Raw genomic sequence first — 11002 nt, 5'->3', positions numbered from 1 at the left:
TGTGATGCTGAAACTGTTAATGTGGTCCAGTCGCAGTTGGGTTTTCTTGTTGTAAAATGTTACACAGAGCATTATGGACTATTCCAAATAGTTACTTAGGATTCTGTTTAGATTTAAACATTAAATTAGTTTTCTCCCTATTGTCGAGATTGACAAGAACAGTATAAAAAATGGGAAGAAATGGGTATTAACAGGCATGTCAGGAGCAGGCTGCAAATGCACTTTTATCTCCGTGGGGAGCCAGCTGGGTCTGGCCGGACTCATGCATTCAACTCGTTGACAGCTCTGACGTGGCGGCTGGTGTTGGGAGAGCCTGTGGGATGCGTCTCCACCCTCCTCCTCTTCTGGGAACCTCTCACTGGGTCACCTGTGATGCCTTTGTATGCAGTCAAGTAGTTGCTTTGGGGTATTACAGCTTTCATGTTGCACAAAACTATTTTTACAGCATTCAGTCTGCAGACTTGCCTTGGAAGTAGTATAGATCGTTTTCAGAGGAACTATCTGTTGTACCTCTGTTGACATGGACGATCTATACTCCATAGGCCCGCTATAGTTAGCTGGCAAGCTGCAAGCTGGCTAGACCTCATGTGTGTTGTATTTCTGTGCATGTTGGAAAACATAACATGCATGTGTTTATGAAGAACAAGGGTTTTTTGTGAAATGACTAACTTTTTTTATAGGACCAAAGACTACAATGCTTCGTCTAGCTGTAAAGTTTTTCCCTCCAGACCCGGGTCAGTTGCAAGAGGAGTACACTAGGTAAAGTATTTTTTGAAGAATTTGGTTTGCATTACCTACTGAAACAAAAGGAAGGTAAGAGTAGGAGGACATTGCATCTGTTTCCAAATAAAACTTATGTTGAAGATGAGTGAAAGAGCACTTTTCATTAGTGTCACAGTTTTAGCAGACACATGTTGGCAGATGAATGTAACCAGAAAAAATATTTTTCAAGACGGAGAACAGTGCAGGTTAAGGCTTGCCAAACATCATAGTGTCAAAAGAGACAGGGCACAGGGGAAATACTCATATTTATAAACAGTACCTGTATAAAATAATCAGGACCTATTTTAATAAATGATTTATCATTTAAACTTCCGAAGTCCACACGTGAAGTATTCTACAACTAGCAAACACGCTTTACTGTTTTTGTCTGGAGTATTTATTGTGGAATTCTGGTCGGTGCTTAGAGCTCTAGATATTTCATAATGCTATTAATGATATGTACACTATATTGTGAGTGTATTGAAGAAACCAAGATATCAGCCAGATATGCAGAAAACAGAGCATACGTTATAGAAGTCTTTAATACATATTTACAGTACTTTAAAATTTAAAACACCCACCCACATTCAAAATGTATACCTTTTATTATCTCTTTGCCTCAAGAATGTGATACATAATGTTTTAAAATTAATTCTTCTTTAAAAAAAAAATTACTGTTCTCTTTCAGGGTGTAATTCGATAAAGAATATTGATCAGTCTGTCAGTTCAAACGTTTATAGTAATGAGTTGTTGCCTATTTACTGGAGTCCTTATTATACCTTCTTTCAAGCAAAAAGGAAAGCACAAAAGACTTGCCAGCATTACATTCATAAAAACATATAAAAATTAGTTTAGGTTACTAAATCAATCCTTATCAGCACACTTTCAAGGCTGCCACGTTTTTCTTCTATCTTTCTGTGTTTTGCAGGCGGCTTATTACTTATACAAAAGTGTTAAATAGAAATCTGATTTAGCCACTGATTTGGGAAATACTTTAGTTAAATGAATATAGCGGTATAAGAAAAGGCAATTTAATTTCTTACTGTCTTTGTAGGCTGATAACATTATAGTCCTGGAAAATACAACCACTGAGTAAATTAATTGAGAGCTAGCAGAAATGCTCGTTATTTTTCCTAACAAGATACTGGAATCAGTGATGTTCTCCCATCCTTGTTCTAACAGATAAAATCACTTGAAGTGTTCATTAAGTTTCTTTCCAGCTAAAAATTACAGCTGCTGTGTTGCTTCACAAATCAATCTTGTTAAAAGTGTGGTTTTCCTTCTGCTTCCTTGTCCCTGCATGTTCACTTATGCTGATAAATTGCACTGGATTAGGTCACGGGTTGTTTGGTTTGATTTGACCGTCCTTGGTAGCAAGGCTTCTGTGTTATCTTGGTTTTGGAGAGAGGAAGAATTAGGAGATGCTGGTTTTATAAAATACTGTTCAGTCGTTTTACTGTTCTTTCACATGTCAAGGTGGTACTTGTAACTCCGGTACTTGTAACTCTCTCAGGTACCTGTTTGCGTTGCAAATCAAGAGAGACTTGGCAGAGGAACGACTGACCTGCAGCGACAATACAGCCGCTCTTCTGGTCTCTCACCTTCTGCAATGTGAGTATCTCCACTGTGGTGACATCGGGTGATGTTGCCATTGCTAACCCCAGCTAAATAGCGTACAGAAGCTTTTGGTAACTAAAAGCATTTTCTGTCTCACAGTATTTCCTTCTGTGCATGCAATAAACCCGTTGATTTTGAACACTGGCATTATCATCAGGGCTGGCTGTGGTGAGGAACAGCTGGTGCTTATGTGCGAGATAACTTTGGCTTCGTGGAGACTGTACGAAACCAAACCCCTTGCATGTTGTCTGTTTTCCCTGGCTTTGCAAACGGGGTCATTAGCACTCCTTATCTTCCAGACAGCTGCCTCCGTTTGCCTCCATGCTTCGTTTCTCAATTTCCCTGTGGCTGGGGGGAGATAAGTGTGTAGAGACTGGGCTGAAATAAAACTAGAAACGTGCCAGAACAAGTTCAATAAGTAGGGTTGTCAGCAGCTTTCCTCCTTGCTTGGGAGTGCAAATGGAAATGGGAAGCAATTGATTTGGAAGCTCTCCATGTTGCTGCTCACTCAGCCTGTAAGTGCCTAAAGACCTAAAAACGTGGCCTTTAAGACGAACAGGTTGAAAAACTTGAATGGGTTCAGGCACCAAATCAGTTCGAGCAGCAGCCAAGTGATACAGCATTTACAAATCTGTAACCTGAGCTGCAGAAATGGGTTTTTGTGCCTCCTCGCTGGCTTGAAACAAAAGCTGTTCAATGATACTTCTTCACACATGCACTGCTAAATAGTTATTAGTTATATAATTCTGCACTGTAATATAACAATACAATTATAATAATATTAGTTATGGTGATTTTATTGGAAGAGCAAATCTATCTTGTGTGCATGCCATCAGTGAGTGACACAATTAAAATCTGCTCGTGATTTTGCAGCATAAGTTCTGCACTCCACAGTGCAGTGTGGAGCTGGTGAGCAAATCTCAGCATCTGGCCTTGCTTAGCTTGCTTCTACCCTGCTAGAAAATTAGAAGTGAGAAAGAATATGGTTATTTTTAACATAAATTACTTTACAAAAGTGCCTTTCAGTTTTTTTTTCTTGTTGTTTTGTATGCTGGCTTGATTTTAAACAGGATATTGCTGTGTTCTTTTTAAGAACAGCTGCCTTGGATGAGATTATTAGTTCACTTAGTCCACTCTCCTTTCTCTGACAGTAGTTGATAGCAGATGCTATGGGGAAGCCCTCAGAAACGGAGCAAGCATATGGTGATACTTCCTTTGTTGCATCCATCCAGTAATCTTTGCACGTGGCCTTTCTAAGTCAAAGATTGACTCTGCATCTCTGTGTTTAGTTGCCCTTAATGAACTTTTCTTCCATGCATTTGTCTAACTTTTGGATTTGCTTATATTTTTGGCATCCTTCCATGAAAATGAGCTTCACAGCTTAGTTTTTGGGACGTTTGTAAGATAACTTATATCCTTTTGTCGTTTAAAAAGCTTTGCATTTTAATTTAGTATTGTAACTTCATATTTTATTATCAGAAAAAGTAAATAACTTTTTAAAAACTTATTTATTTATTCAACTTGTAATTTTTATATACGTCTGCCATATGTTCTACCTGCCCCATGCTTTTCTTTTCCAAGCCAAAGACTTCTGGTGGCTTCCAAGACTTCCAAACTTTTCATGTCTTATCAGATGGAAGCTGTTCCACAGTTTTGATTCATGCTTTTTTCTTCTGTAAATCTCTTCCTAAATCCACAGCATCATTTCTGAAAGGTGTGAATATATGAAGGAGAGACCAAAACTCAAGATGTATGTGCTGTGGGGATTTATAGTCACATAACACTGCTTTCTCTTTTTGCTACATATTTATTTTTGGACAGTTCCTAAAATCTAATTTGCCCTCTTCCCAAGTAGGCTTATCCATAACTATTTCACATGTATTTGGAAAAATTAAGTTGAAATATGCTGGTTTGGTATGAGGTATCTGTAAGGAAGAAATGTTTAGACCACCTCATGGGTCTTCTGCAAGTCTCACATCTTTGACTGTAAAGACGTCTAAATTTTCTAAATGATGTTCAAATACTGCTATAATCCCCAGGAAGTCTGCTTGGAATAAATGTGAGTGTTTTGTAAAATGAAGGTGGATACAAAGCGTAATGTACAAATTTGAAGCACTTAAAGGAAAATATATTCTGACTCTTGGGGTCTCTCTAATTCCTTACCAAATATTTTCGTTCCTTTTCCATTGTTTCTTCTTATTCTAACATTGTTTTGTTTTCTGTAATAGCTGAAATAGGGGATTTTGATGAATCAGAGGATCGAGAACACCTTAAAATAAACCAGTATTTGCCAAACCAGGAAAGAATTGAAGGAAAGATTCTGGAGTTCCACAGGAAGCATGTGTAAGTGAGGATTAATGTATACCCCTAATGTATACTCCAGGGCAGCAGATGGACTCGCTTGGTAGAGATCGAGCATGCTGCGCGATAGGATGACGTTAAGATTGTGTAAGTTAAACACCATTTACATCTAAGAAGAAAAGTTGAATGTAGCAATAGTTACATAGTTAGGACAGAGTTGTCGGGCAGTAGATTTTCTAAAGCGATTTTTCAGTGTACCTTTAATAACATACCAAAGAAAGCTACCTTGTAATAATGGTTTTAGGCAAAATCATTCTTCAGAATTTCCAGTCTACAAAGTTTAAGTTCAGCTTGCTGTCAAATGCATAGGTCTTGCTTTTGTTTAAATAATTAGAAATCAATTGCATTGTACTCATTCTGTACTCATTAAGCATAAAGGAAATGGAGGAGGACGGAGGCGGTGGGGGAGAAATAACTTTCATCAGAATTTATGCAATACCTTATCTTACAGCTGGAGTATTTTTGAAATAAGTAAAGTTTATTGGGGCAAAGAAATTATTTGCCACAAATATAAAATTAATTCCAACACACAGTCAGGAACCGCAGAAACTAATACTTTATTATTTGAAATGCCCACTTCTCCCACCATGCGCATTCAGTGTACAGTAAGGTCGTGTGTTTTATGGTCTAATCTGGCTGGTCTTAAAATGTTAAGCTTGGTGTGCGCAGTGTAAAATATTTTGATAAGTAAGAAGATTTGGACAGTCGACATGGTGCTCGTCAACCTACAGGGAGGCTCTGTTGTGACCAGAATACTACTTGGAAGATCAGGGTTTGCATTGCACGATCTGTATTTGCCACAGCTTCGTTCTTTTAGGCTTTTAAGCACATGATGTTAATATTGCTGAGAATGTTCAGACTATTACCTGCTATAATAGTCCTAACCTTGCTTGTGCAGTTCTCAGAGTCAGCAGGTTAAATCAAGAGAAGGTGTTTGATAAAATGGTGATAGAGGTTTGATTTCAACTGATAGGTCTTTATTTTCTGTAATTTTTGAGACCTTGTGTATTAGAATTTAACAATTTGACGTGCTTTTATTAGTTGTGAATATCCACACCACAGTTCATTGTGCATGGTTATGCGTTGTAATTTAAGTCCTGTATTAGAATTTTTAATTTTCCTTTTGCTCTGTGTGGGTAAACTTGGGGATTATTACTGACTGACTTTCTTTTAAGGCAGAACAAGGAGGTTTTTCAGGGTAGCATCTGTGTTTAAGGCTAAGACACATCCTGTATTATTAGAAAATCAGTTCCTGAGAATTTCAATAATTAACTATTTGCTTTTTATAATCACTCATTTTCAGTTGTACTGAAATTATCAGTACTGATGGAGTTTCAGCTTTGTTGATTCTTGATGAAATCAGGTGTTTGTTACTTTTTTTCTGCTTTTGAACCTTTGCGGTGCGTGTGGAAATGATTAAGGAACAAACTAAATGTTGTTTTGAAGTAATTTGAAGTAATTTTGAAGTAAATTAAAATGTATGCTAGGATTCTTCACCTTGGGAGAAGGTAGCTGAGGAAGGGAAACCATTAATTGCACAGAAATATTTCATTATTTTTCTCATGTCAAAAGAAAAGTGCTGAAACAATTAGGCAGTAACTTCAAAGCAAATTAGAAGAAAAGGAGGAATGTCCTTTTCGTATAACTTCTAATGACATTGTGAAACTTATTGCTGCAAGATGCTGTGGAATCTAAAGCTACAAATGGCTTCATGAAAGGGTTTGATGACATCATGCAGTATAGGCTGATGGCTTTCAAATTTGAGATGAAATGTGTGATTTTGTAGTTCTGTGCATGGTCTGGATGTACTTATCCGAGAACAGCCCTTTGTTAATCACGTGCCTGGATCCGATTGAGTTGCTTCTGCTTGTGGGGAATTTTCTCGGTTTACTTTTCTTGATGGAAAGGTCATGGCTGTCTTCTGAGTGAGTCAGGAACTGGTGATTTTATTAATTAGTTTTGAGATTTTTTCAAACAAGTTACTTCTAATCACTCTTTAGAGTAAGGATAGTTTGTATATTTGCCTGTCAGGAAGAAGTCAGTGGAAGGTTAACAGGAAAAGATGCCTTGCTTCATAAGTGCTTTCATTAGTTCAATGAGAATTGCATCTAATACAGCCGTATTACTAAAATGATTGCAAATCTTATTTTAAAGCAATGTTTTAGAAGTGTACATTCAAACCACGGTAAGGTTAAAAGCTGAGGCATATGGTTAGAAAAGGTTACAATCAAACATTAGTGATACCTGAGTACCTTGGATGCGTGTTTTAAATCCCCCTGCACCTTTGGAAAAATTTTTGTTAAAGAGATGTAATTTTGGAAGCACTGCAATCCTAAAAATAGCTGTGACTTCCTTACATGTCTCTTCTCTCTTCCTTTACCCAGGGAGTATTGGCCACCCTTTTCCATTTTTAGTAGGAGTTGTGAAGGTCCCATGTTTTCTCAGAGTTTAGACACATTTTTTCCTCATTTCTGTTCCAAGGAGCAAGCAGGAGCATGGACCTCGGCTGTTCGTCTCCTTCCTGGTGATGCGCAGCGCGGTTAAATGGACAAAATGCTTCTCTCTCTCATTGTGCGTCATATTTTTATTTTTGTGCTTTATTTTCATTTTTTATTTCCTTCAGTTGACCTTATTATTCCCCAACTTGCCTTTAGCGGACTGATACTTTCTTCCCCTGATGATTGCTTTTGACAGAGACTTCTCATATAAACAGAGCCTCCAGGAAAAAAAATCCATTTCTGGCAGGATGGCTCATCTCCAGATCGCTACTGCATCATCTTTTTTCTGCCTCCGTCTTCCTTCTTTGCAGCCCTTGCTTTGCCTTGAACGCACTTACTCATACACCAGTTTACAGGGGTTTCTGTGTTGTGCCAAGCCAGGAGCGTTGATTTGGCTTTCTTGGGCTGGAGTTGCAGCAGGACACCTTCTGGCGCCGTGTGCGAGTTGGAGCAGGAGGATGCGGATGCCTTTGCGGATGCCTTTGCAGTCTCTTTGGATGACGCTGTGGAGTGTCTCTTCACGTTAGAAAGTTGTGGGTTTTGGTTTTTTTTTTAAATTTTTTTTTTTATTGCTTCACTGTAGCTATCAGAACTGGTAGAAGAACATAAAGCTGAATAAAACAGAATCTGTGTATCCAATCCATTCTCTATCAAAAGAAGATAAAATGTATTGAGGATGTTGTATTCAGAAAGATGGGAATTGAAAGCTTATTTTCTATTAAATATCCTTTGTTTCTTTCACTTCTACAAATACTTTCTTTTACTTTCACAAATATAGAAATTTGGTTTTTAACTTTGCAAATGTAGTAACAGTAAACAGGATGAGTTATATTTTTGGTATAGCACATTTCTTAGTTGCTTCACCAAGAGCCGGAATTAACTTTACTTATTTTATTTCTATAGTTTATTTTAAAAAAAGTTTATATTTTGAAGATGGTGTGTTGGTGGTGGTGCAGTTAAATCCTGGCACCCCAGACACTCAAAATGCAACGTTTACTGCCTTCCTGCAAGTAGCGTGAGGAGAATACTTGCTGCAGAGTGAGTGTGGTCCAGAATTAAACATAACATAATTTGCTTGCATTCAGATGGCTGTGGGTTTTTTGTTTGTGTGTACATACATAAATCAGGAAAAAAATAGAAGATTTGATAGACTTATATTTACGTTTACTGTTATCCCTCATGTCCTTTCACAACTTGTTACCCTAGCTGTCCATGATTTAAATTCTTTAAATTGTTTGTAAATTAGAAAAACTATAGGTTGCTATGTAGTCTAAACAATTTCTACACATGCAGCGTTTTGACACTTCATCTTTAAAATTCTTTATTAATCACTGGGTTTAAATGCTCTGTAAATCACCTAACATTTAACAGCATTTATTTTGAATTGATCGCCCCGATTGCCATGTGAATATTGTAACATGGTACCAATATTTGTCTAGATGGAGGTAAGGAACCCTAACACTAAAACCTATTACATTGACAGCAGTTTTTGCTTGTAATAGATAGTCTGTTGTCCATTGACCTGGGGAAGATTAAGTAGATTTATCTGCTTAATGGATGAACAAAATTAGACCAGATTGTTTTCAGGCTGGTCTGTGCAGCTTAGTCTGCAGCAAACATCTGAGGGTAATTACTCTGAAACTGCTGCTCATTTGTAACCGTTTGTGGTGCAGCACGAGCTGCCTGGCATCGCTCCCGGCTTTCCCCACTCAAGGCTCTTCCTGCTTTGGTAGGTACAGGCAGGTTGTGTGCATGAGAACACTCTTAAAATTATTATTTTCTTTTATTCTTTGAGATGCGCTGTGGTTTGGATCATATCTAATGGAACGTAGAATAACTGTCAGTGGTTCTGCATCAGTTATACTGGACTGTTTATGAAGAATTTTTAGTACTATATAGCTCCAATTTTCTAGTTGCCATTTTATGCTAATTTTTGTTTCCCTTCCCTTCTAACCCCCCTTTCCAACCTCCAGCAACCTTAGCATCCTCAGCATCCTCTTTAAAAGACAGAGCACCACTTTCATTCTTAATGTCGCTCTATTCAGAAGAATTATAGCAGGAATTAGTGTAGGTGGGAGTTACACACAGTGCTCTTAACGTGTAATTCAGGAAGCTGTGGCCAAAATTAATATTTACGACCTACCTTTTTTGTCTTGTATGTGTTTAATAAACGGGAACCATGGTACTTAAGCTATTTTGATGCATTTAAGGAATCTATGGAAGAAATGCTAGTGACACTTAAAGCCAGTATAAAAACACTTATTCCAGCATTACTCATTTCAGTAAGGGGAAGAGAAATCTGCTTTACCAGTTTCAGCTCTTAGGCATAACTAGTACCTAGTGGTGATAACACTGGTAGAAATGCAACTATAAGACTGTATGTAGTTTGGCATTTCTTTTTCCATTTGAAATCGGATTTTTGTTCCTCTGTGTTTGTTCTTTACAATCCCTTTATACATACACAGTCATATAATACTGACATCTGGATAAGGTTGGAATATGGACTGAACTTTTAAAGTTAGGAACTTCACTGAACCCCTGCTTTCTCCGGTTGGCAAAAAAAAATTTTTGATTTCCTGTTGTAGTGTTTTAGATTCTGGCCCCCCACCCCCCACCCCCAGAATGAATAAGGCGATAGAAAACTGTTGAAATCCTGTCGTCGAATGTATGTGTGTTCAGGCTTACTTTAGCAGTGCGTTTTTGTGTATGTGTGTGTTTTAGTCTAAGGGGCGTTTTACTAAGAATCAAAGAAGCATTGTTTGTTTTAACAACTTCCATTTTTAAAATGTTAGCATACTAAACAAGTTTCATAATTGCACTCTGAATTTTAGAGACAGTTCCTGCATGCAGTTAATATGTATTGTCATCATCCCTGTTTCTGATAAACTCAAATGTAATAATCATTCACTTTAATATTCTCAATTTATATTTAAAAGAAATCTATATGGAGCAGAAAAGTTGTTTAATATAAAACATGACTATAGGTAGGTAGAAGGAGGTGTTTTTAAGGAACATGCCTAGAAAGGCAAGTCAGGGTAGCAGGAGAATTTATTTAGTACCGATGTTGTGGTTGGCCCTACATAGTGCACAAAAATAGATCTTGCTACAAATAGTTTGTCATCTGTTTTAATGAAACGAAACACAGATTTATGGAAGGAAGGCCTTTGTCGGAGAACAGGATTTTTAACATTTGTCTGTGTGTTTGCAGGAATCTAATCTGGTTTCAGTACTAGTTGGTGTAAATAGAATAATAATCAATTTTTATCTCCTGTGTCTTCCTTGTACCATTACATTTATCCTAGCAAACTTGCGCGTTGCAGGAACAATTCAATCAATGCGCTAGCATAGGTGGCTCATGCAGCACTTGCTTGGAAGTAATGTAATATTTATTATTTCTAATCATTTTCAGTAGGGGTGCAGGGGTCACTTCATACAGCTGTGGCTGAAGCAGCCTCGCTGGTCCCAGTGCCCTGGCAGCTCCTGTGCTGCTTGTGTTCCTGTGCAGAACCGCCTCCTGCCTTAGCTAGGCCTGGACCCTATTTGTGCCTAAAATGGGCCGGTAGTGCTGACTTGCAGTATGTTTTTAGTTCAGAGACTACCTTAGTCAGGTGACAGGCTTGTGTTTGTCATAAGGACTTTCTTACTTTGCAGCGTAACTGGGGCATGTTCATAGCAAGAACTCCTGCATTTCCACAGCAGCATTTGTTTGTTCTTGGAATATCCTAAACCGCCTGTCAGGACCCCTGAACTGATGCAGGCAGTTT

At 37.9% G+C, this 11002-nt stretch overlaps 1 protein-coding gene across 1 annotated transcript in view; it reads left to right on the top strand.

Annotated features, from left to right (window-relative positions):
• Window positions 1-11002, top strand: part of FARP2 (FERM, RhoGEF and pleckstrin domain protein 2) — a 77231-nt gene that overhangs the window by 24139 nt on the left and 42090 nt on the right. Inside the window, 4 exon segments of the mRNA XM_009573377.1 lie at window positions 681-759; window positions 2276-2373; window positions 4608-4726; window positions 8195-8214. Of these exon segments, the coding sequence (XP_009571672.1) occupies window positions 681-759; window positions 2276-2373; window positions 4608-4726; window positions 8195-8214 (316 nt within the window).

The sequence above is a fragment of the Fulmarus glacialis genome, unplaced genomic scaffold, assembly GCF_000690835.1.
Source record: "Fulmarus glacialis isolate BGI_N327 unplaced genomic scaffold, ASM69083v1 scaffold9142, whole genome shotgun sequence".
NCBI classification, from domain to species: Eukaryota; Metazoa; Chordata; class Aves; order Procellariiformes; family Procellariidae; genus Fulmarus; species Fulmarus glacialis.
This window is presented reverse-complemented; position numbering and strand designations above follow the sequence as displayed.